The sequence below is a fragment of the Molothrus aeneus genome, chromosome Z (assembly GCF_037042795.1).
Source record: "Molothrus aeneus isolate 106 chromosome Z, BPBGC_Maene_1.0, whole genome shotgun sequence".
Lineage (NCBI taxonomy): Eukaryota > Metazoa > Chordata > Aves > Passeriformes > Icteridae > Molothrus > Molothrus aeneus.
In genome coordinates, this window is record NC_089680.1 from 38,432,977 (window position 1) to 38,458,580 (window position 25,604).

At 41.5% G+C, this 25,604-nt stretch overlaps 1 protein-coding gene across 3 annotated transcripts; it reads right to left on the reverse strand.

Moving 5' to 3' along the window:
- Positions 1 to 296: 296 nt before the first annotated feature.
- SNX18 (sorting nexin 18) lies at positions 297 to 22,863 on the reverse strand. Of its 3 annotated transcripts, none has more exons than XM_066569689.1 (3): positions 21,580 to 22,863; positions 21,315 to 21,357; positions 297 to 4,175 (listed from the first exon to the last, which is right to left on the reverse strand). In XM_066569689.1, the coding sequence occupies exons 1-3, from the start codon at positions 22,861 to 22,863 to the stop codon at positions 3,922 to 3,924; spliced, it is 1,581 nt and encodes a 526-aa protein (XP_066425786.1). In that variant the 3' UTR covers positions 297 to 3,921. The 3 variants fall into 3 exon arrangements, with proteins under 3 accessions (XP_066425786.1, XP_066425784.1, XP_066425785.1); XM_066569688.1 differs by adding an exon at positions 5,704 to 5,756 and having other exon boundaries at positions 4,109 to 4,175; positions 21,315 to 22,863; XM_066569687.1 differs by having other exon boundaries at positions 21,315 to 22,863.
- Between the last annotated feature and the right edge of the window lie 2,741 nt (positions 22,864 to 25,604).

Consider the following 25,604-nt stretch of genomic DNA (forward strand, 5'->3'; position numbering starts at 1 on the left):
GATAGGAATCAAACATCTAATAATTTTAGTATGCTGCTAATTTCTAACTGTAAACCCTACAATTTGAACAGAAATATTATTCACTCTCCACTTGCTGGTCATTTTATGTAGATATATTACCCTGAAGGGTTCATTCCATTGTTCACAGGATTCAGCACTTTAACACAAACCAATACCTCAGTGGATCTTCTTGCAGATATCAAACCCCAACAAGCATACCAGATTCTTACTACTTATCAACACAATAACTGCGATGCATTGAAAACAAATTACATGAATCATATGAAACAAAAGGGTTTATGATACAGAGCAAATTTGCTTTCTTTCACATTTATTTATTTAAATTGTTAGATTTCCTTTGGTGCTTCCATAGTCCTACACAATATACATTCACATTATGTACACTTGGATCCCAGACCACGTCACTCAGTAGTCAGTCAGTCATAAGTGGTCAATGTCATAATTGGTCCAAATACAATTAATACTGTAGTTCTTATATAGTGCAGCAAGCATTAATAGAGTGCAGGCACCCTACATCATAAACTCATGCTGAGCTAGAAGACACTTGTCAGGATCCTTAAGTCCAACTCCTGACTTCAGACAGGAATCCCCAAGACACACCATATGCCAGAGCATTGTCTAAACACTTCTGGAACTCTGTCAGTCTTGGTGCTTGGACCACTTCCCTGGGAAGCCTGCTCCAGTGCCCAAGCACCCTCTGGGTGAAGAATCCTTTCCTGGTATCCAACCTAAACCTCACCTGACACAACTCCAGGCCATTTCCTTGAGACCCGTCACTGGTCACCACAGAGATGAGATCAGTGCCTGCCCCTCCTCCTCATGAGGATGTTGAAGAGCACAGCAAAGTCTCCCCTCAGTCTCCTCTTCTCCAGGCTGAACAGACCAAGTGACCTCAGCTGTTCCTCATCAGGCTTCCCCTCCAGAACCCTCAACATCCTCATGGCCCTCCTCTGGATGTTCTCTAGTAGTTTAATGTCTGATACTGTGGCACCCAGAAGTGTCCCCAGCACCTCATTCAAGGTGAGGCTGCCCCAGTGCAGAGCAGAGCAGGACAATCCCCTCCCTTGCCTGGCTGGTGGTGCTGTCCCTGATGCCCCCAGGACACGCTTGGCCCTCCTGGCTGCCAGGGCACTGCTGGCTCATGTTCAACTTGCCATGGACCAGAGCCCCAGGGCCCTTTCCATGGCACTGCTGTGCAGCCTCTCATCCCCCAGTCTGTCTGTACATCCAGGGCTGCCCCATGCCAGGTGCAGAATCTGGCACCAGCCCTTGTTGAACTTCACATGATTGGTGATTGCCTGGCCCTCTGATTTGTCCATCTCTCTATGGGGCTTCTCTGCCTTTGAGGGCATGCACAGTCACTTCAATCTTAGCCTCATCATCAAACTTAGTACCCCTTTGAGTCCTGTGTCCAAGTGATTTACGAAGACAGGGAAGAGCATAGGGCCTGAGATGGAGCTCTGTGGAACCCCACTGGTGACCAGTCACCAGCCTGATGCAACACCCTTTACTGCAACTCCTTGTGCTCCACCCATCAGCCCGTTCAACTTCAACTCTATAATGACTGAGGAAAAGAAGAAAACACTAATATAGATGTGGACCAGAACCTTTCTGTACTCTGCAATAATTTAAACCAGGATTCCAACCAAAATTTTCTGGTACATCAAATTTAACCAATTACTACACTCAATTTTCCTGTGCTCAAATAAATTCACAAATGAGAAAGTAAGGTGAAGGCCATGACAGTTTATTAGGGAAAACTGTACCTGTCTGATAACGTTGTATGAATACATATCACAGCTTAATTTCCTCCTGGACATGAACATGTCATTGATACCAACCTCCTAAAATACTTCTACTGAACCAAGATCAATTTCTGAACAGGTCTTAATACCTCCACGTAGAACCAGCTTGATTATAGTCTGATCTAATTACTGTAAAGACATTTACTAAAACAGTATGTGGCTTAAGCAAACATCAGCCATGGAACTCAGCTCAAACCTAGCTCAGGACTCTGTCACATAATTAAATGACATATGGGAAAGCAGGAGTACTGCTGGGAAGAGCTGTTAGGGGAAGTGGTGAGTTTTGAATGTAGTATAAGACACCATGAGGAAGGTAAAGAGCAAGTCAGCTCTATGACTGTGGTCCTATTTTATGGTCAATCTTGTTCGCAGAAATGTTTCAACAGGCTGGAAATAGAGTCTTTCCTCACTGATTGTCCTTTCTTCCCCTCTTCATTATTCTGTATTTTACTGCTTTATATGTGTACTAGAAGCACCACCAAACACAGCTTGTGCAAAACAGCCATCTCCAAAAATTTGGGGATGAATCTTAGAGCCAAAACTACATTCTTAAGTGTTATTCCTCTGAAACAGAGGTGTGAGGTTAAACTACAAAACCTCATATGATCGTTTGAAAGAACTGCACATTTTTGCTGAATAGGTGAGGAATTATTTGTACTTAACTGTAACTGTTGCTCAACTTCCTTTTCCAGGCTTTCATTTGTTTAAGCTATTTTTGATTAATTCAATTAAACAAAAAAGAAACATTTTGCTTCTTTGCAAAGTTTTCTTATTTTTGTTCAGGAGAAAAAAGATAGGATAAACAAAAACCCTCTTTCATACTGACCAATATGAAGGAAATCAATAGGTAAGAAACACAGACTTAATTCAAAGGAAATAAGCCATAAACCTCTTTAAAAGATAGTGTTTACATATCTATAAATGCACCCTGCTTGTCAAAAATATTTATACAAAAATTAAGACAATTGTTAATTCTTGAGTGTTACAAACATAAAAATGCCACCTGTTTTCCAAGTCAGTTCAGCCAAGCCTTCAGATAATTTATTTACTCATAATCCCCAAAAAACTTTTAAGTTCGTAAACTAATGAATCACAGTGGAGTTTAAACTCAGACAACTGGCAGTGCAGATGCAAGTCTGAAGTTAAACTGAATCAGCAACTGAACAAAGCGCAAATAATTTGAAACTTAAAAAAAATGTTGCAGCCACATAGCTTGCATTAATATCCCCTTGATATATGTAATTTTTATTAGGCTAGCTCTTCAACTTTCTACTTACAGTAATGCTGTATACCAAAAAAACAAAAAAAAACCCAAAAAAACCAAACAAAAAACACCAAAAAACCTCACCCCTTACTATTATTTCTTTCAGAAAGGGAATTAAGTGGTGTATTTTTGTACATGTGCTTAACATCCTAGTACATTTAACAAGTAGTCTCGATTTCCAGGGAAAGTGTGAATAAATTTAACTTTTCCCTTTTGAGCATTCGTCGTAAGATAGTACTTGCTATGCAAACTGGATGGCAGCTGAATTTTTTTTCCAGTCAATGTGAGGTTTCATCATCAGTTCCCGTCATAGGCACCAACCCTTCATTCATTTAATCATAAAAATGTGACTTACTAGAAAAGGAAAAATAGAGTCTAAAGGCACAGAATCACATAGCTGCTCTAGTAGGAGTCTGTAAACAGAGAATTGCTTGAATTTAGGAAATCCAAATCTAGGAAAGTAAAAAGGCATCTGAAGCAGGCATTTATCTAGCCAACTTCCTTAAATACCCAAAGGGCATTGAGGTCTATGAAGTATGCACTAAGATACTGTATTTCAAAAAGCAATAAGGCAAATAGTATACTCATTATTTCAAAAAAGTTACAATGGTGTAGGCATACACAGTATAACTTAGTTACAATGCGTGGTACTGTTTCTACTACATAGCCCTATAACTGTTTCCTTTCTACATAATCAGAGATTAAACCCGGGTTCCAGGTGAACACAAACCCATCCTTGTACCGCCATCTACCACTGGCAGCAGCTCTTCAGCAGCATTTGCTCTGCTGCCTGGGTCACGTTCATGATGAGCAAAGTCCACAAATCAGGGACTAAACACTGTCATACTTGTGAAGAGCTTCTTCTAGCTTTTGTGTCACTTTTTGAAAAAAGAGTATTTGCTGTTGCAAGAAATGCTGCATCTGTGATTTAAAGTCCCTCACACGAATTTTGTGGAAATGATTAATTTCTGCGAGGGTTGCAAAGGAAATAATGTTACAACGTTCTTGAATGCCCTCAGCTTTTTGAAGCTCCATCTTCCCCTCTTCCACGTGCCGCTTACTCTCCTTTACTTTGGTAAGGGCTCCTGTGTAAAGAACAAAATGAAACAGTTGAACTGTGAGGATCATGTAGACTTGACTACTGAACTTTAACAAGTGATTTAATAACAACAAGGATTTGTATAAAACTTATTCTCAGTGTATTTACATGTGTGCACAGACATATGTGTGAATGAAAGACAATAAAACAAAAGCTTTTTAATGTAAGAAAAATCACAGACCAGTGGATCCTGTGTAAAAAATAAAACCCAATACTTTTTTAAGGCTCAAGCATACTAAAGTCACTAGAAATCCTATTTTACAACCTTAAAAATCAGATGGCATCCTTCTGAGAATATGTCATCATTATACCAGTGGAAGAGTAAGTGAAAGCATGAGAAAATTAGTAAGATCAATTTAAGCCTATATAAATACCAGAAAAATAACCTTGTTAAGAACTGGACTATGTGAAATATCCCTTTCCCAATCCTTGTGAAATGTCAAAAGCATATCTTAATACACAAAATCTTGTCAAAACATGTTTTTGATTTTGCACCAGAGATACTCCAAAACTAATTACTGATTACCAGAGAATCTAAAAGTTTATCTCAAAATCATAGATGCCCAAGCAGACCTTACGCTTACACAGTGTTGTAAAACATAGTAGAAAAGCAGAGTTATAGAACTGACAATCCTCCCTCTCCAAATAGCTAATGAAGGCACACACATCCTACAAAAGCAAAGTATCATCCAAAACAGACCTACCCAAAGCAGAGCCATCTTAAGACATTCATATTGGACTCAATTTCCCACAGAGCAACTTCTTCCCCTTACTTATTTTATTCATTTAACTAAACCAAATCAGACTAGTACAGCTTTTATCATCTCACTAGATTCTTGTTCCTGTAAATATTTGTAATGTCGTAACTCTCCTATCAGATTACACTTCTTACATGTGACTACAGCATGCTGCCTGAAGGCCAAGGGCAGTGTCTGTCTCTGGGGGCTGCGAGGCAGAGGCAGTGTTCCACACCTTCCTGGCTCCCATGGCATGACAGTGGGATGGCTAAGGGCTTGGCACTGGCTGCTTCTGCTGATTAACCTCATCATCTCCAGCCTGGCTCCAAAAACATCACTGAAAAACCTTCTCCACTAGCAGTGGCGCCGGCAGTGACACTGTGCCAGATCTGTATGTTGTCCTCTAAGAAGTAAGGAATCTGTGAGTTAGGGTATGATCTGAAAAACATTTAATCCGTTCTCCTACAAGAAGAATACTTCTTTCAACAAATTTAGGCTTAGCAAAAATTTTTCTGTGTGCTGTGGGCATGACAGGAATCTATGCACAGCTGTGAAAAACTGAAATTTGGGACTTACTGGAAGCCAGATGTAGCTGGTTAAATAAACATGACAATTCTTCAGTTGTGATGTGAGAAACAGCTTTAGATGTTATTTCTAAAATGACCAAACTGGAAAAGAAATACTGAAATTCATAGCATCAGCAGCTGAAAGCATAAGTAAGCTATGGAGCATGTATAATCTTCAGATTATTTTACATCAATAAAAAACATACATTACCAAAACATACATTACCAACTGCTCTCCAGACTAGATATATTATGTATTTTTTGCTATTAAAAATAAAAGAAAAGAGAAAGATTTATAATTAGTGAAGCAATCCAGCGGGGCAAGTACAGTGCAATCACTAACACTGCTCTATTAATGCATGTGGATCATACTGGCCCTGTAGTGGAATTTCTTTTAAAACCTGGACAGACTTTAACCAGATGTCAGCAATATATGAAAAAGCTCATACATATGCTTTAGTATAAAGCTGTACTTTATTGCTTGTTTTTTTAAATGCTTTTAAATGAAACTTTTAATTATACCCGAGAATTAGTAATATAATTAATCTTAAAATAACTCTATAGAGGGATAATATTATCTTATTTGAGGACAGTCAAAGAATTCTCCCTAAACACAGAGAAAAAAACCTCCAAACCACATCCTTTACTCTAAGAAGAAACTAATTGTTTTAAAATGTCATTTTTAACCTGTTCAGCATCTACGGACATTTGCAAGACTTAGTTTAGCAAATCCAAAGTAACCAAAGTTATTAGTTGGCATGGCTTTGAAAGCAGCTTAAGCAACAAAAAATTGCCCATTTTTCTCCAAACACCTTTCCATAATCTACACTTCTTGTACTTTAATCTATGTGAGCAAGACCCTGAGCTGGAACAGAGATTTCTCCATGTGGAAGGTTCAATGATTCATCCTACAGTGAATAGAAGACAAGGACTGGAGAGCAGCCCCTTGTGTACATCCCTCAAGAAGAGAAGGGTCTTGTGCAGAGATGCCTCAGTAGGTGATAAAGGTAACCTTTAACAACTCCCAGCTCACAACTCTGGACCTGCTGCACCCCAGGCTGCAGACCATCAACTCCCCCAGCTCCAGCCTCACTAATCGATCCATCCCACTCAGCGCCTACTCTGGCACCTCACAGCTCCTGCTGCCACCCTGGGGTGGGATGCTGCGGGGAGCAAGGCCCACTGGGCTAGAAGTACACCTGCAGAAATTTCTCCTGGTTTCTGATTTTAACTATGTGAATACCTAGTATTGGTTTGGACAACAACAACAAAAAAGGAAGATGTATTTAAAAGAAAAGAAGGCTGAATCACAGCAGTCAGAGAAAAGACTAAAACATATTTAAGGAAGAAGAAACAGAAGGAGCCACCTCCCAATGCATATTACCTCAAGGAAGCCTCTTGCAGAGTACATGCCTGGGATAAATATATACCAGTGCACTGTTCCCAGAGGGATGGAATACATAAAAATAAATTCTTGGGCTTTTTTTTTAGATCCAGATGTACAGATTCTGTTCAATCTTGCTCATGCATTTAAAGACCTTCTGTCAGAAGTCACTTCCCAGTGATCGGGACTAACTTTCAGCTAGTGAAGAGGGCCTGGATTAAAAATGATGCAAAAAACTGTGCCACATCTATTTCTGTTCTTCAAGGTGGGGAAAAGCTTATATGATTGCTGTTTGTCACTACCCAAATCCTTACAGTAAACAGACTCCTGTACTCACTGCAGCTAAGGGTTTAAAAGAGATTCAGATTTCAGTTCTTGTTTTGAAGTATGAAATTAGACAGCACAAGATGATACAAACACATTCAACAAGGAACATTCATGCTAGCAAAATTTGTGCTAGTGTATTGTGCTAGAAGCCAAAAAACAGGAACAATGCAGAGTTCTCAATAGAAATAAATAATTCCAAGCCATAAAACAGTGTACTAGCAGCAACTTAAATATTGCTAAGGAGTTATGAGGAAAAAATAAGTGTATTGAGACAGTAAGCTACTCATGCAAACATGAGATTGCTATGAGGTAGAAGGAGTTGTACACATTCAAGAAAAGAAAATATCCCAAACCCAAAAGCACTTAGATTTGGGTGAAATAATCTATTTTCACATCATCTGCAGTTTTATTCCAGTAACAAATGTTTTGAGATTGTGTGAAGTGTCAGACAAGGATGGGTTTGGATCCATACACTCAATTTCCCTCCACACAGTTAGTACATGTGTACTCCTATGAACCCATGCTGAAGTATATGCATATCTCCAAGTCCAAGTTGCAGCCTTCAGCGTGGCCAGAAGGCAGAAGTTTTGGGGTTCCTGTCTTGCAGACTGCAATCCAGACTGCTTTTCACTCAATTCCTTAGTCTCCTTAGGAAGACAGGCTTGTCCTGTGCCTACTAGCCCATGCAATCAGAATCCAAAGAGCAGTGATACCTGCAAAGGATGTATCATCTTTCCCTTTCCACCTCTTCTCAAAACACCCAAACATCAGCTCTCAAGTGCTGCATGCAACAGATAGGAGTGAAACATCAGCTGTGTCCAAAGCTACTAATCCACACAAAGAATTCTTCAGGGCAGGAGCCCTTTTTTTGCTCTCTATTTGCACAGTGTTTACCACAATGACATCTGTTTCATGGCAGGGCTTGCTCCATTCTTAAAAAACACAAACAGTACATTGCTGTAGCAGCAGCAATTTAACTGCATACAGTAATGCTGCACATGGATGAAACACAAAGAAGCATCAGTTCAACACTGCTGAATACAGCACCTGAAGCAGTGGTAAGCACCAGCTGAATTCACTGGGGTCTGAAACCCACTGTCAGTCTCAAGAATCCATTAAGTCACCAATATATCAAAGTCTTCAGTATCTCACTTCAAAATATTCAACTTGAAAACTCACCCACTTGTGAGAGCCAGCTGGTTACTTTTTTATACACCATGATTGTAATGCCTTTATCATTGCAGCTATTAAAGTATCTCTTTCACAGTGATAAATTATACTAAAACAGAGCAAACACATTTTTAATGATCTCTCAGCAGCTGTACATCAGAAATCTTGTGCCAATAAACTTATCTATGCAATAAATATTTCATCTTTCTACTATCAGCAAGCTATAAAATAACATTTAGTGCACTACTTACTAGAAGGGAAAACAACATAATATCCACACCATTCATCTGTCCAGCATATTAAATACTCTAATAGGATGCATAATGTGTCCTTCAAAGCACCTTAATGAAGAGAGAGCTTTGAACTTGTCAAAGAACTCCCTTAGCTTTACTTTTCTTATAAGAAATCTAAGAAACCATCTCTAATGGAAAAGGAAATAAACATATTAATGATGCTACTTTCATAAAAAGATGTAGAAGCAGATAATGTAACTAGAAACATTTTCTTCTTACTTAATGATGAGATTATTTAACTAGAGATCTTTGCTTAATGATGCGAAAAAGCAAATCCTAGGTAGCTCAAGTGCATGGAAACAACATTATTTCTAATCCAGCAGAGTGCTGCCAGAGCAAGTTGGTCTACATCGTTGTCCCTCTTACTCCAGATCTAGCAAAGATGTTGTTACAAGATGTCTCAAATGACTAATCCAATAAAAGAATGCAAGTGGCCTGGGGAGAGAGATGATGCCTTAGCTCTATCATTGGCTTAGCTATGTGATCCAGGTCAGCTCTGGGTTACACAATCATTAGCTCCAACACAAGGGAAATTGCAGAAGCATTTCAGGAGTGTCCTGTTTTCAGCTAGGGTAGAGTCAGTGTCTTCTCAGTGCCTTTACAGTGCTGTGTTTTAGATTCAGAATGAGAATGGTGTTGAAAACACACTGATATTTGGGTTTTTGCTATGGCATGTTTCCAAGTAAAGGACTTTTTCTGCCTCCTAGTCTCATGTTCTGCCAGTGAGGAGGTGCACAAAAGAAAACTCAACAGTTGGGCAGGTGATTGGAACTGACCAAAGGAACATTCCATTCCACAGAAGCCATGCCCAGGATATAAACTGGGGGAGTTACCCAGAAGCACAGCAGATCTGGGTTTGGAAGGGGGTCTGGCAGTCAGTGGGTGCTGAGCAACTGCATTGTGCATCACCTGTTTGTTTCCTTTTTATAGTCATTATTATTAATTGCCATTATTATTGCATTTTACTTTAGTATCAATTATTAAACTGTTCTTATCTCAACATACAAATTTTACTTCAAGTCTCCTCCCCATTCCACTGGGGTTAGGGTGGAGGGAGAGAGAGGAAAGGGCTGAGTGAGCAATTGCTCGGTGCCTAGCTTCCAGCTGTGCTCAAACCATGACAATGAGATAACACATAGTGTGAAATCCAACTCTGAAAAAATCCCCAAACTTCTCCTTGTCCATCAAAAGTGAAATAGTAACAGAGCAGAGATTTTGCTACACTGACAGATTATTTTCTTAAGAATGCTCTGAGCACTGATTAACAAAAGAAGCCTACAGAGAGATTCTGCAAATTCTTTACATTTTCTGGCCAAGATTTATAATGGAAAGCAACATAATAGGAATTTGCCTGAAATTAAAACCAGAAGACAGGGGAAAAGTACCATTACAGTTATTAATATTGGAATGAGTTGCTTTTAAAAAATCTAGTTTTACAGTTTTACACCAAAAGAAGCAAGTGATTTTCAAAACCAAAGGCAAAATTCTGGCACTTTCTTTTGGTAAGTGCCAACGCAACAGTTTTCAAACCCAGTCTTTGCATTTAAAAGATGACATTCTTCTCCTTTAGGGCACAAAACCACTTTAACAATACTCCCTTTTCCATAGTAAAATGCCAAAAATATAAAACTCAAATGCATCAAACTGCCATTACTTTAGTATTATAGAGGTTTTTGTAGATACATGAAAATAGCTATAATGCTTTTAGAACCTGCAGCCTAACAATAGTTGAAGAAGTGAGCTTTGTTTTCCCTTGTTTTGTTGCCCATTGCTCAAAAAAAGCCCAGAACAACATAGTACTATCCTGTAAATTTAGGTTTATAAATTACAGCACTCTGCTGACATCTAGATCAACACTGACTACAGAATTATTAAAATCAGACATAATTATTTGCTCTTTCAGTTACCCTGCTGCAAAGCTAATTGAAAGCTGACACTAAAAAACACATTCTTCAGTTAAAAATGAAGTTGCTTCCTAATTTACACAACTCAAGAGCTCACACAGTCTTTGCTAGATATTTCAGGACATTAATTAGCTATAACCTCATCTGATGGTCTTAACTTACAAATTCATTTAATTAACATAAACCAAATTAACAATGATGCTAGAATGCACAGTGTAAAATGTCATTTTTTCAAAACTACCAGTGTGACTGGTAGTCTAACTAATATCTTTTTAAATTTTAAATAGAAGGATTATTAAGATCTGATTAGACTCATTAAGCATACATTTGTCACTTAGTATACACGGAGGAAGAGCTGATTTATTTACCCAAATCTACAAGGACTGTAATCATACCTGTGCATGTTCAGAGAGTGTAAAATGATCACACTACTGAAAAAATATTTAAATCTCTACACTGTCAATGTGCATTTCAGTCCAGAGTATCCCAGAGGAATCTATGAGCCTTGGTGTGTAGCACCTCCAGTAGCAATGTTTTGCTGGGCCATGTTACACCACACTGCTATGTGAGCAGATGCCATAACTTCCCTTTGGAGGAGTCGATAACAGAAAATTAGAGCAACATGGTCTAGTAAATGAAAGAAACATCATAGAATTATCATTTTAATGCATCTACTGCCCCACATAATGCCATTAATAAAATTTTTTAAACCCCAACAAAACATAATGCTAGGTAGCCACATAGAAAAAGTGTGTAAAATGCGATTAGTATTTTCCATTCAAATGTTGAATGCAGAGATGTTAAAACTGTTATCTTCTGATGCATTGTATACTAGCAGTCTTCTAAGCAAATAAATGACCTTATTTTAGACACTAAAGCATGTTTAAACTGTGTTTGTGAGTAGCTTTGACTTTACAAGCACCTACAGTGATGTCTGAAAGGAGGCCCACCAGGAATCATTTGACTGTAAAATCCAGTTAAACTATGTGTACAGCTGTCTGTTATCACAAACATAAAATTTTGCACCACAGCCTGAGAGGCAAATGCTAACTTATGCTGGGTTTGCCCAGTTCTAAGGCATTCTGTACTTTTTGGCACTCACATGTACCATTCAAAAGACTTTTTCTTTGGTGTGGTTTCAGCTGGAAATGCAGACTAGGGGGACCAAAAAGAATGAAACATAAACTAGACTGGTCACCAGAAACACAGTACATTTGCCCATTAGAAAGGTAGTCATGTTTTTTAGGACCACACTTGAAAACCTAGGCAATTGCAATTTGCAGAAGTACCAAGATGAAACCTTTCAGTCATTTTTAGTACTTCTCATTAGTTTACATCTAACTAGGGCATCAAACAAGCTTTCTAATACAGAACTACTCTGCTTTTCCAGAATTGGTCTATTACAATTCAGTTGTCACAGGTTTTGTCAATTTTTCCTAATTAGGATGCTAGGAACAAGCACTTTATGTTAGAAAGATGCTCCAGTTTTAACAGCTTTTGTAAAAGCCCTGTTCATACTGCTGACTTCAAGACAACAACCATCAGAAATTATGCTGTCTATGGATAAAATAAATTAATTTTGAGTAGAAATAGTTAACAACAAATGAGCAGAAATGTCTCCTCCTACTCCTCCTCTCCAAAATGGATGTGAGCACTATTACATTAAATGCTGACTTCTTTCCTTGTTACAAAAAAATTTTTGTAAGATTCATGGGAAGTGGATGGATGGGGCAACCAGGTAACACTGTATATCAACATCCAACTATTACTGAGAGAAGTAAGTATAAATTCAAGTTCCATTGACTCTTACATCACTGCTTTATTGGGACACAATGAAACACCTGCTTTTGGATGTTGTTTTCTGTTAAGACTAAAAGAGAAGCAAAGAACAACTACAACTTACAGTGTTTGCTTGTCCACTATCATCTGTTTAGCTCCACTACTGTCGTAAGATGAGCAAATAAAACATGTATAGGCAGTTTAACATAAATTCATATAAAAGAGTCAAGATGCAAATGAAATGCAGATACTGGTTTATGTTATCCTAGTACCCTTTAACTGCCCTCTCTTAGATTTCTGAACATTTCTCTGCAAGAACAAAAAGAAGTTTTCTTGTTTGAAAAACTGCTTTTTCTGCAGTTTCTCTGTGTAAACAAAAAGAAGTAGAATTTCTGTAGCAGAAAAAAACATTCAAGGTAAGCCATCATTAATGCAACCAATTAATATATGTTAAATAATACAAAAGCAGAACATGTGAAAATTTTAATATAATGCTATACTTACATTATTTAAAAGAAAAGCTCCTTTAGTATACTGCTAGTTATAGGCAGCATAGCTATTCATGCATATAAAGATTCAAAATCACAAACACTCTAAAAAAAAAATCAGAATAGTACAGAATAGTAAGTTGCTTTTACTATGGGACAACAAAGAAATGTAAACTCCGAATCACAGGATGAACCTGCTTTTCACATTGTTAATGAACTGCATGCAGGCATAAAAAGCATAGGTCAGTTCACTATGATTACAGAAGCTGTCCACCCATGATGTGTACCTACTTAAAACAAAGGCTGAAAACATCACACTTCTTCCTGTTCTGCTACAATAACAACCCAAAGCCACTGGCAAGAACTGAACAGATTGTTTAAATGTTGGTGGGTTGTTTGGGGTTTTTTTCCATTTTATTTAAGTCCTCATGGCTTTTATGAAAGATACAAACAAAACTGCATAAGAAAGCATGTGCCATTTGTTTGCTCAAGTCTGTTGATAAGGCTCATGTTTGGGAACTCAGCCAAATGTAATTTCCTATTTTTTCAATTAAAATTTTCAAATTCTGTGTTATTTGAACCAGGAAATTTAAAATACATAAGATGCCAACTGGCTAAGTTTACACAGTCTGCACTTACTGACTTGGCATTTTAACTGTTCAAACAAAGTCTAACAATGAAGTCATGGAAAGATTCTGGAAAGGCTGAAACATGTCCTTGTTCTAAAGGTGACTTACAAACTAAAAAAGTTAGGCAGCTTGTTTGTTTTTGATAATGTGCTAACAAAGAACTGGAAGAGCTCTGGGAGCTTCTTTCCATTTTCAGTCTACTAATTCTTGTCTTTCGTATTTGGATAGAAGCCTATCAGCCAGACAATGAGCACCCAAGACTTCAGAAGAACCAGCCCTCTCTACAGATTCTCCATATGTCTCTCAAAAGGCATTACTTTGTTTTTGAAATAGAATTCCTTTTTCTACAGTATAATTTTTAATTATTCAATGTCTACACTGTTCTACTACTCCCTTGCTGCTCAACTGGGTCTTCCCAGTGGATAAAGCCTTACTACTTGTGGTGAGCACATAGTATTGGGACATTTTCTATGATCTGACTACAAATCTGATGAAGATTTGTATTTAAATAAATATGCACTGCCTGTAGTCAAACCTAGAGGTGTCAGCTCCAATCAAAACTTCTCCAGTTAGGACTAGCAGGGTAGACTGGACAGACTTTCTGGAGTGCAGTAATGCATGTAGTCCCTCCCACAGAAGGAATAGCCATAGTCTTCCTCTGATACCAGCAGTTTTTGAAAAAAACAACCCACTTGTGTGTTATTAGCCAAGAAATGTCTCTGTTACTGAAAGTGTATGATACCAGATCAGTTTCAAAAGGTAACAGGAAAATGACCCATCACAACAGCATGAATCTCCCTCCCTTAAAAGCAACAGAGATTGTGAGGGAGTGGAAAAGGAAAATTAATCGTACATTAAGAAGACCAATTTATCTTTCATATAGACAGGGCATGGAAGTCCTTTTTTTTCCCCTCTTACTGTTTAATTTTCTTCAAGTAAAGGCATTGCTCAATTTTACTCCTGTCCTCTGACTTCACACAAACTAAGGCAGCTGTAATTTTATACAGTTTCTAAATGTGAAGATTATTTCACATTTTAGCTCCATTTCCTTAAGGTTACCTTTAAATATTGTGAGACAATATTGGGTAATGCGGCAGCAAGCAGACAGTGTTACATCATCATGTGACAGCTATGGGGAGGCTGACATGGCAAAAAATAGAAGTCATCCTGGAGCATCCTTTCTCACCAAAGCTCTTACACAGATGAAACACCCATCTCCTTTTACTGCTGCAAGGGTCATCTGGCTAGGATTGCATGCCTAGCTCTTACCCAGCAGCTACCTGAGTTGAAGCCCATGCAGAGTGTATTCATCTGAGGGACAGAGGAGGAAAAAACCCTACAAGGTGGATAATAGGAAAAACAGTGATGAGAAAAATCCTGTCTGCACAACAAATTTAAGAGCTAAGGAAGTAAGCATAGGAGAAAAGCACTGCTTTTATACTGTGATATAAAAGTTTTAGGTGCCAATATTAACCAGTCTGATTTATTCCACTTCTCCATGGGGGGAGGAGGGAGAAGGCGGAATAACTCTGAAAATGTTACAGAGTTCCAGGTTTCAGTGCCGTTTGGATTTTCTGGTGCTTTAAATTTTGATGCATTTCCATCTGGATAGATTTTTTACCTACAGTTTTGTAAATAATATAAAAATATATATGTAATATTTATAAATATTCTAAAAACACAGCAAGTGCATTCTTTAAAGCCTATGTCTAGAATTAAGTTAGCTTCAGGTAAATAAGACTATTTGCTTTATTTTCCTTTTCACAAGCAGTGACCAGAAAACAGTAAGTCATTCAGGTATTTTTTAAAAATAATTCTCTTAAATCCTGGCATGCAAAGGAAATGGAATTGCCTGTATCTCAGGAAACATTTAGACCACTTTTTCAGATCTCTTTTGTAAAAACCATAGCCAGAAATTTCGCAAACAAGAACATCATAATGTTAAGAGAGAAGAAATCTGGAAAGCACAGATGAAACAGCATGTTAGTCAGTACTTCCTCCACTTTCATGAATTGCAAGAGGCCAATTATAGTAATTCCTAAAATAAAACTTGAAAGAAAGATATCCAAAACTCTCCCAACTTCTCTACCCTCACTAAGCAAATATGAAGACAAGAGAGCCAGACAAGAATGAGCTAGGATACTAGCATATACTGTCTCCAATTCCCTCAAGTGCATGAATTTTCTGAACTTGCATGGGCCTGCAGTGAGCATTTGTGTTGTACAGAAGTAGGAAGATTGCATCAAGTTGAGCAAAGCTTTAGCAAATACGTAGAAATTATTTCACCAAGAATGCCTAGGGAATTTCCCCAAGTAGACCTTAAATGCATAAAAGAGAAGGTATTATCCATTACAAATGGGAAGCTGCTTTGCTTCTCAAAATTAAAAAAACTGAACCAGTATTTCTTGAACGATAGACCAGTTCTGCAATAGAAAATGATAAACGCAGCTTAGTGTTTTGCACCTCTGGAACTTAATATCCCTCTTCTGAAAATATTTCGCCAGAGGCTAAAGAAAACTGTGTACAAGTGTATCTGTCTAATATGTACCTTCCATTCCAAAAACCCCACATACATGCCCAAGTATGTTTTCATGCATGCGCATCAGAGGCATTTACCTACAAGGATCTGAGGGCTAGATGCATGAAAGCATTGGGATATTTAGAAGCTCGAGACACCACTCTCCCATTGTCTACCCTATCCAGGCACTGGTTCTCCCTAATCACTTAATTTTCCAAATAAGACCTATAGAACAGAAGTCATTGTACGGGATGTATGCCTTGATACTGATATGTTCTATACCAGACTCAGTGGCACTCTCAAACCAAATATTTCCAGATGGAAATGTGGGGTTTCCAGCTTGGCACATTCTTTGCTGTAGGACTCAATCAAATGAATCCAAGACCCGGACTAGGGTGCACATGAAACCAAGAAAGGTCTCGAAGCATTGACCTGTTGATCCTTGACTGGCATGTGGTACAGAAATGTTCAAATACTTTGTCTGTCTCTCTTCTGTAGCAGGAATATTAACTCTTCCTGCAGAAAATTACTTAAACACTAGGAACTCAAGATGAAAGAAAAGGAATCTTGTAAATCTCCTATTGAAGCTATTGCTATTTCATAAAATATCAATTAACAATATTAATAAGATAGCTAACAGTTTGAAAATATTTCCACAGTCCGTTGGTACATGTGTTTTACACAAATTACACAAATCAGATCACATATGATGTCCTCAGCATAGAAGGCAGAAAGACCTGAATCCCAAAACAATTAAAAGCACAACAGTTAACACATTTTCTTGGTTAGATGCAGACAAAGCAATGGCAAGGCTTACATGGCTTTGGTTCATAATTCTAGAGAAAAAGAAAAAGCCCACATAGAGGGGAACTTTTATCTCTGTGGTTCTTTTTGCATAAGTTGCAGAAAGTTTTTAAACAAAACCTCAGACATGCAGAGTTCTCAGTCCATAGCACAAATTGCACTTAGAAATCATATTCAGCAGCTCTTCAGCTAACTGCAGTACAGCAAAAGCATAACAGGGCAAGACAGTTAAAATTACAGAATCACAGATTATGCCAAGTAGGAAGAGACCCACAGGTATCACTGAGTTTAACTCAGCCCTACAAAGGACATGCCAAGAGTCACACCAGGTGCCTAAGGGAATTGTCCAAATGGAAATCTCCAAAACAGGAGCCTGTTCTAGTGCCCAAAAACCATCTGGGTGAAGAACGTTTTCCTAATATCCAGCCTTGACCTCATCTGACATAACTCCAGACCATTTCCTTGGGTCATGTCATCAATCACACAGAGATCAGTGCCTTCCCCTCCTCTTCCCCTCACAAGGAAGTTTCAAGCTGCAATGAGTTTTCCCCTCAGTCGCCTCTTCTCCAGGCTGAACAGACCAAGTGACCTCAGAGCTGTTCCTCATCAGGCTTCCCCTTCAGAACCCTCAACATCCTCATGGCCCTCCTCTGGATGTTCTCTAGTAGTTTAATGTCTGATACTGTGGCACCCAGAAGTGTCCCCAGCACCTCATTCAAGGTGAGGCTGCCTCAGTGCAGAGCAGAGCAGGACAATCCCCTCCCTTGCCTGGCTGGTGGTGCTGTCCCTGATGCCCCCAGGACACGCTTGGCCCTCCTGGCTGCCAGGGCACTGCTGGCTCATGTTCAACTTGCCATGGACCAGAGCCCCAGGGCCCTTTCCATGGCACTGCTGTGCAGCCTCTCATTCCCCAGTCTGTCTGTACATCCAGGGCTGCCCCATCCCAGGTGCAGAATCTGGCACTTTTCCCTATTGAATTTCATTTGGTGGGTGATTGCCCATCTCTCTAATCTGTTGGGGTCTCTCTGTAGTGCCTCCCTCCCTCTGAGGGAGTCAACAGCTCCTCCCAGATTTTTATCTCCGGAACATGCTTAGTGTCCCTTCCAGTCCTTTATCCAAGTCATGTATGAAGATGTCAAAGAGCACAGGCCTGATGATGGAGCCCTGTGGAACCCCCCTAGTGACAGGTCCCCAGTCTGATACCACCCCATTCACTGTAACCCTCTGTGCCCAGCCCATGAGCCAGCTCTCACCCATCCCATGATGTGTTTGTCCAGCTGTGAGCTGATTTTGTCCAGAAGGATACAGTGAGAGAGAACAATGGAAGCTTTAGTGAAATCCAAAAAGATCACATCAATTGGTTTCCCTTGATCAACTTTGTGGATAACCTTGTCATAAAAAAACAAGGAAGACTCAATAAGCAGGATTTTACTCTCATGAAGCTGTGCTGGATGTGACCAAGGACTGCATGGTCTTTCAGGTGTTTTTCAACACCTCTCAGAATAAGCTTCTTCATAACTTCACCAGGCACTGCCATGAGACTGACAGGCCTGTGGAAGGGGTCCTCCTTCTTGCCCTTCTTTAGAACTGGGAAAACTGCCAGCTTCCAGTCAGCTGGGACTTCTTAGGATTTCCAAGACTGCTCAAAAATCAATGAGAGGAGCTTCATAATGATATCACCCTGCCCTCTGAGCATTCTTGGATGAATCCTATCAGGCCTCATAGATTTGCAGGGATCCAGCTTGAGCTGGGAGGGTTGGGAGTTGATCATTCTCACACTCGTAGTGCTCCAGCTCTATGCACAGACACAGGCAAGTTTTGGTACAGCTGCCTTTGTTCTTTCATCCTTCTTAGGTCCAAGGGAATATCATCTTGGGTTTTATCAGAAGTAATATATTTGCATTATGTAGCAAAAAAAGAGCACTGCTTATAATTTCAGGGTTCATAGTTTTAAAGGCATGGCCATTTATACAATGTATCAGTCAGGCTGCTGCTTCTGCAACTTTTAAGGGCACTTTGGTGTAATTTTACTGCTTAATGAGCTTGCTCACTAGAAAATAAAACCCTTGAAGAAAGATATATCAACCCTGTTTTTCACATGACTTCTTATCACAAACACAGTTTCATAGATATTGACTATACAAACAGATATTTGTGTAGTCTATAGGGGCAATATTATTTCTCAAAATTGGAAACTATCCCAGACAGTAAATTTAAAACAAAGCCTTTATGTTGCAAGAACATCAAACAGTTCATATTTTCATCTGAAGTTTACAGATTGGCATTGAAAAGCTGTACCTTCTTTATTACCCTTTAAGAGTAATAAACCAGCAATACGGAGCACAAAACATTGCTCTCAGTTTTTGTCTAGTTTGCTGTCTGTTAACAGAAACAACGAAAATCACACAACTCACACAACTCTGTTCCTGCAATGGCCATGCCAGCCTCAGTGGGGCTATACCAGTCTCAGTGGGACTCTCAAACCCTCTCAAGACCACCCTCTCAAGCCCCTGCCATATTCCTATGACTACTATGTGCCATGGATGATACTGTGAACACAGTGCTAGCTCAGAGGTGCTGGAGCATTAACAGCTGCATGCAGCGGAGCTGGACTTTTCTCCAGTCTGCTCCAGGACAGTGCCTAGCCCAAAATCAACTCTACATACTTCATGCTCATGCACTGCTCTAGTTATTTACATGAACCTTCAGCAGTTCAGCAAGTACTTACTGGTACACTTACTGGTACACTTTACCAGTAAGTGTAAATTCAAATAGAACTACAAAGGAAATAAGGATGGTTTCAGCACATATCTTATTATTACCAGTCCTCTCTTCAAAGGCTTGTTTCCAAAAATACTTCAGTGAAGACCTCCATATAACCTTAAAGCCTGAGGATATATTATTTAAATAGTATATACAGTCTGCTGGATTTTTCCATCTAATACAATTATCTGTCCCTATATTTTTTCCAGAAGCTTACAGATAATCCTATTAGATGACAACTCACTTTAACATGCTCTGCTCCCAAACATGAGGCATTGCCAAGTCCACTCATCTCTCCAAATCTAAAATATTTGAAAGCTGTTATCAAAACACAATACCACAGCAGCTAGCAAAGAAACTCCTCAAATGCTAACCTTCACACCTCCCTTTCTTCTTCAAAATAAAATTAAGATTGTTTTAGTTTCCACTCACAATTTTTGATATTTGACAGCAGAATGGAAATCAGACTTTGATGCATACAATTTTTATGAAAAGCTTATTTTCTTAAATAACAACAAACTGTGCACTTTGTAGCAACTCTCTTTCCTCAGATGTTCCCAGCAATGCATACCTCTAGACACCTGTCTTTCTGCTCTGTTAAAAAAACTTTTCCAACTCTTTTTACTAATCTTAGTGTACTGTTTCAGATGCAAAACCCCTGGAAATCTCATATAAGGACAAAAAGACTGATTTGCTCTGGGGGACAATTCACTTGGGATTTAATCTCCAAAATAATTTTCTACAAAGCTCATGCATTTTCTTGGGTAACTTATGGATAACCATTTCTGCAGAGCATATGTGATGTTTTCTTGGCCTTGGTGTTATTACTGAAAGGCCACACTCTCCTGAACTTTGAGTTGAAAACTACAGGAAAGGAAGATAACAAAAAAAAGAATTAATGATGGACTTACCTACTTGCAATGGTAAAGAATGTATGACTATCAATAATTTAACAGCAGCATCTCCTCTTATACAGTACTTCAAACTTCTGTTTCTCTGAACACGTATCATTAGTTATACAGCAGATTTTTTTTCATTTTTGAATTTCTTTCTTTCTGACAGGTCACTAAGAACCTTACAACTAGCAATCTGAACCTGGGCAGCGTGTTTCAGCTAGAAAGATGCTGAAAGGGTAACAGGTGACCAGCATCTGTTCATGATACTAAGGGTGAAGGTTGAACAACTAAGAACACTGTAGCTGACCATTACTCTTTCACAAACACCACAGGACACTTGGCTGAACAAAGAGGCTGCCCCAGCAGCCTTAAACATCTCATCAGACTGATGCTGCAAAACACACACCTCCACGTGCACCTAGAACTGAGTGGTCAATCAGAGGAGTACCTGCATCATCATGTTACTTCATATTCAGTACCTAATAGATAAAAGATTCAAGATACCTCACATACCTCAGAGTAATATGTTTGCAAACCACTTGATTTCCAGCTTGTAAACAAGCCTAATAAGTTTTAATATATAGGCAGTTTAGTTCAACGCGGTTACTTTGAGAGATATGCAGCCGAACGCAGCAACCTCTGATCAGCAAAACTCCCAACTATGTTTAGGCTTTTGGCACATAATAAAAATTGTCATTGATGTGTTTTTTGTATTTCTAGAGAGAATTTACCTAAGTAAACATAGGAATATTGAACACAAAGCCAGCAAGCCAGACACAAGGCAAATTTAGGCACTGGTTCTATATCTGTTGCATGCCACTGATACATAAAAGTTAAATTGTTTCAGAAAACACAAAAGGGTCTTACCTTTCTGCACATGGATGATGTCTGGAAAGTTGGCCAAATGCCCCTGATACAACGCTAACAAATCCATCACAGGATCTAGGTCCTGCCGGGGCTGATCTGCAAAGAGGTCCCCGATGGCATCATAGGCTTCTGCAGTGAAGGCTATGGCTTGGTTGAGGCCAGCTGAAAAGGCCTGCTGGTCCAGCTCAAATGCCTGACTGAGGCACTTGAAGGAGTGCCCCACCTTCTGGTATTCCTTCTTGAAACCAGTGACTTGTTTGCGGGCAAACTCGTTGGCTGTGTGATTAAGTTGCAGGGCACTCTCATCCATTTTCTTGGTGAAGGCTTTGAAGCCATCCACCTGGCTTTCTACCTCCTGCAAGTCCAGGCTGGCCCCAGGGCCTGTGGGGACACTGATGGTCAGAAAAAAGTTGGCACCCACCATTTCATCCTTTTCAGCCTTGCGCTTGCCTTGTTTCCAGGCCTTCTCATCCGTGCTGGGACAGGTGAGGAAGTGCTGGAAGGCATCACACTGAGCGAGCACAGGGTGGCTGCACATGTGGTCCATCCACCAGGCCAGGCCTTTGCGACGTTTGGAGATGAAGTCCTCCTCAAAGCGGCCAGTGGCCTGCTTCTCTGGCAAGTGTGGCACGGAGATGACAGGGAACTTCTCAGCCAGGCGCCCATAGAGCCAGTCAAAGTGCTTGTAGCGGCGGTGCACCTGCTGCCCGGTGTGGCTGGGCACCAGCTTGTAGGCGATGTAGCTCTTCATGCCCTTGAATTTGGTCTGTTTGGTGGGGTCCTCGATCGAGCACTGGAAGGGGTAGGGGTTCTCTTGCCACTCGGGGCCCCTGGGGCCCAGCACTACGCACAGCTTGTCCCCATCCTTCACGAAGCCCGACGCTTCGCCCAACACAAAGGCCTCTCCGCCGGACTTGACGAAGGTGGAGAAGCGATTGAGATTGCGGCTCACCGTGGCCGAGCTCTTGGCGGCGCCGCCGCCGCCGCCGGGGGGGTGCGGGTGTCCCGGTGGGTGCCCCGCGCCGCGGGGGCCCAGGGACGGCTCGGAGCGGGTGGACAGACGGTACCGGCCCGGGGCGCCGCCGCCCGCCGCCTCGTAGTCGGGGTAGGAGCTGCCCAGGGCGCCCGGCTCGTCGGCCACCGTGGAGCTGTCGTCCCAGTCGTCGTCCCAGTCGTCATCGCTGCCCTGGCTGGGCTGGTAGGAGCCGCCGTAGGGCGGAAAGGGATACCCGGCGGGGGGCGGCGGGAAGGACTCGGGCGGGGGCTGCTGCGCCGCCGGCTTGAAGGCGGCGGGGGGCGGCAGCGGCTCGAATCCGCCGACGGGGACGTTTGCGTAGCGGGCGGGCGGCGGCGGCTCGGCGGCGGGGGCGCGGATCACCTGCACGTAAGAAGCCGGGAAGAGCCCGCGGTCCCCGCGGCTGTTGACGCCCTCCAGCCACCCCTCGATGTCCTGCTCGCTGCACAGACTCAGCACCTCGTGCTCCCGCAGAGAGATCTCACCCGGGTTCTCCGACCTGAAGTCGTACAGCGCCCGCGCCCTCAGCGCCATCGCCGCCCACCGGGGCGCTCCCTGCGCCGCCGCCCCTCACCGCGTCGCGCTGGCGGGTCTGCCGCAAAGAGTGCCGCCGCCCTCGGGCTCCTTCTCCCGTCGGCGGCCTGCCCGGTGCAGCTCCCGGTGCAGCTCCGGTGCCGCTCCCGGAGCCGGCGGCGGGCGCGGGGCCGGGCCGGGCCGTCCCACGTCGCCAGTTGCGCTAATCCAGAGCCGAGCGGCAGGGCGGAGCAGCCGAGCGCGGAGCAGCCGAGCGCAGAGCGGCCGCCCCCATCGATGCCCCCCCCTCCGTACGCCCTCTGCCGGCCGCGGGCCCGGGGGGCCGCGTCCAGTGCCCGGAGTGTCCCGGCCGCGCCGGGCCTCCGCCGCTCCACCGCCGCTAGCGCCTCCCGATGCCCCGAGGGCGCGGCAGCGCTTCCCCGCGTCCGGCCGAGAAACCTCCTGAGCCCCCGGGTCTTCTCCCCGCGCTCCGGTGCTGCCGCCGCGGGAGCCGCGCCAGGCGGGTGCTGAGGGGCCGCGCCGGTGCTGCTGGCGCTCCTCCGGCTGCCTGCTGCGGCCAGAGAAAAAGAATGTCAGGGTGCGTTTTGCTCGTGGATAACGCGTATTTTAGCCTTCGCAGAAAATGTAGTAATGCCACTGATGTTGGTTTTCTGCGGAGCAGCCTCAGTCCGGTCGAGGTGCTTTTTTCCCTGCGTGGGAAATAACCCTGCGTGGTTATTTCCCCACCTGTTGCTCCTGTGTTGTCTAGTAATATGAACCCCGTCCCGTTAATCACCTTTTACCTCTATTTGGATCCCTAGGTAGAAGTTTCTCTCAAAATTTCTACCTGTTCACAAACAATTAGAAGGAAGTGTTTCAGAGGAGATGTGACAAGTTTCTGGTCCCCAGTTCTTCATGTTTCCCCATTAGCATCCAGGTATCTTGCTTATTTCTCTGCTATAGTTTAGAGAGTATGTAACTTCATAAATTTGTGTCAAATAATTTGTCTTCACCTGAGAGGAATTCACTGGAATGCTACAAGACCCACGGTTTCCTTTCACTGCTTGTTTTAGTGTTTGGTACCTGGGGTTTACTTTTTACACTTCTTTTTCTCCAGAATTAGTTCACATATCATCACAGTACTTTCCTGTTACTGTTGCTCAGATTGTCTACTCATTTTTTTTTTTTAATATGTCAGCTCACCCCAGTCTAGCATGTTAGCCCCAAACTCCTTTAATGCTTAAATCTGGAAGTCTGTTTTAATTACTGAGTACAATGACCAAAGAAACATGTAATTCACCACACAACCAGCTCCTCAGTAGCCAGCCCTGTGGAACACATTTGTGTTGCAGCAAGTTTACAGAGAGCAATTCTGAGTATCTACAGCAGTGCTAAGGTGAGAAGCATCAGCTGTCTCCTGAGAGAGAGCTGGCAGCTGGTAGAAACACCCTGACCTGGCCCGGTCATCATCACTCACCACTGACCAGCAGGCCCTGAGGGGATCCTCAAACCCTGCATGAGGACCTGTTAGTGCTCTTAGAACCACCTCAGCTCTCTTTCCATTGGTCAGTATCTGCCCTTGCAGCTGATGCACCGTCAGTGTCTGCCTTTCACAGAGGTCTGGTTCTCTTCTGCTAAACAGAGAGATAGCCATGGCAGCTGGCCCACAGCCACCATGCTGCTTTCCACCTGCTGGCCAACTTACAGCAAAGACTAAAACCCCTACAGGAGATACATGTGGATCAGTTTGACCTTGGTTTTAGATTTCATCCCAAATTCTGACTACTGCAGATCAAGGTAAGTGATTGGGATTTTGTATTCCTTCCAAAGTTACTGCTAATATTGATCTGGGAAATCTTATGTATTCATGTGAATCCTCACAGGTTAAACTACAGAAGAATAGTCCTTGATCTGCCTTCTCTATATTACTTAGTGCATTATATATATTTAACTGCACCTGATCCAACTCCTTTCCAAAACTTTTCATTCCTATTCATCTAAATTTCAATGTTCTTAATGATTAATGTTGTTTTCTCTGAATAGATAAGAAATCATTTTTTGTCACATGAAGTGAACAGTACTAGACATGATGCTGACCAGCTTGATTTGTTTTAGGCAGATATTTAAGATTTACTCTCATTGGACAATGTGGAGTGACAAACAGATGCCTTGCACAAGTGCAAAGCTGGTTCAGGAATGGGATTTTCTGGCTCCAAGTGGTCATGCTGACAGTGCCTGTCAGGCTGTGGCTGTCACAGCCAGCGCAGGACAAAGGGACAACTTTGAGCTGGGCTTCTCTCTTACTTCCTTGGGTCTGGTGGAGGTGGCAGCTGTCCTACTTCCTCCTGCTCCCCTCAGTGCTTTTGGCCTGATTTATCTCTAGTAAGTATTGGCTTGATGTTTGCATCTCAAAGGAACAGAAGCAAAGGTGTCAAGTCCAACAGGGACAAAAACTGCTACGAGGAGAATTTGAAGGTGTAAGATCTATAAAGCTAATGAAAGTAGTATTTCTTAATTACTCAGGTGAAATTTTTAAAGTAGTTATTCTCTAGGATCTTTCAGTTTTATCTGAAGACTTTAATAAAAAATTAAGTTATGTGACATTGAGTCATGTTTTTTCCAGCACTAATGTTTTCAATAAGGCAAAAATATGAAAGGAAAATGTGTGCTATGTTATTTTCCTAGTGATCAAAACTGCAAAAAGAATTTGGAACAATAAAAAGGTTGCAAATTACATTTTCCACCTGTGAGCCAATTCTGAT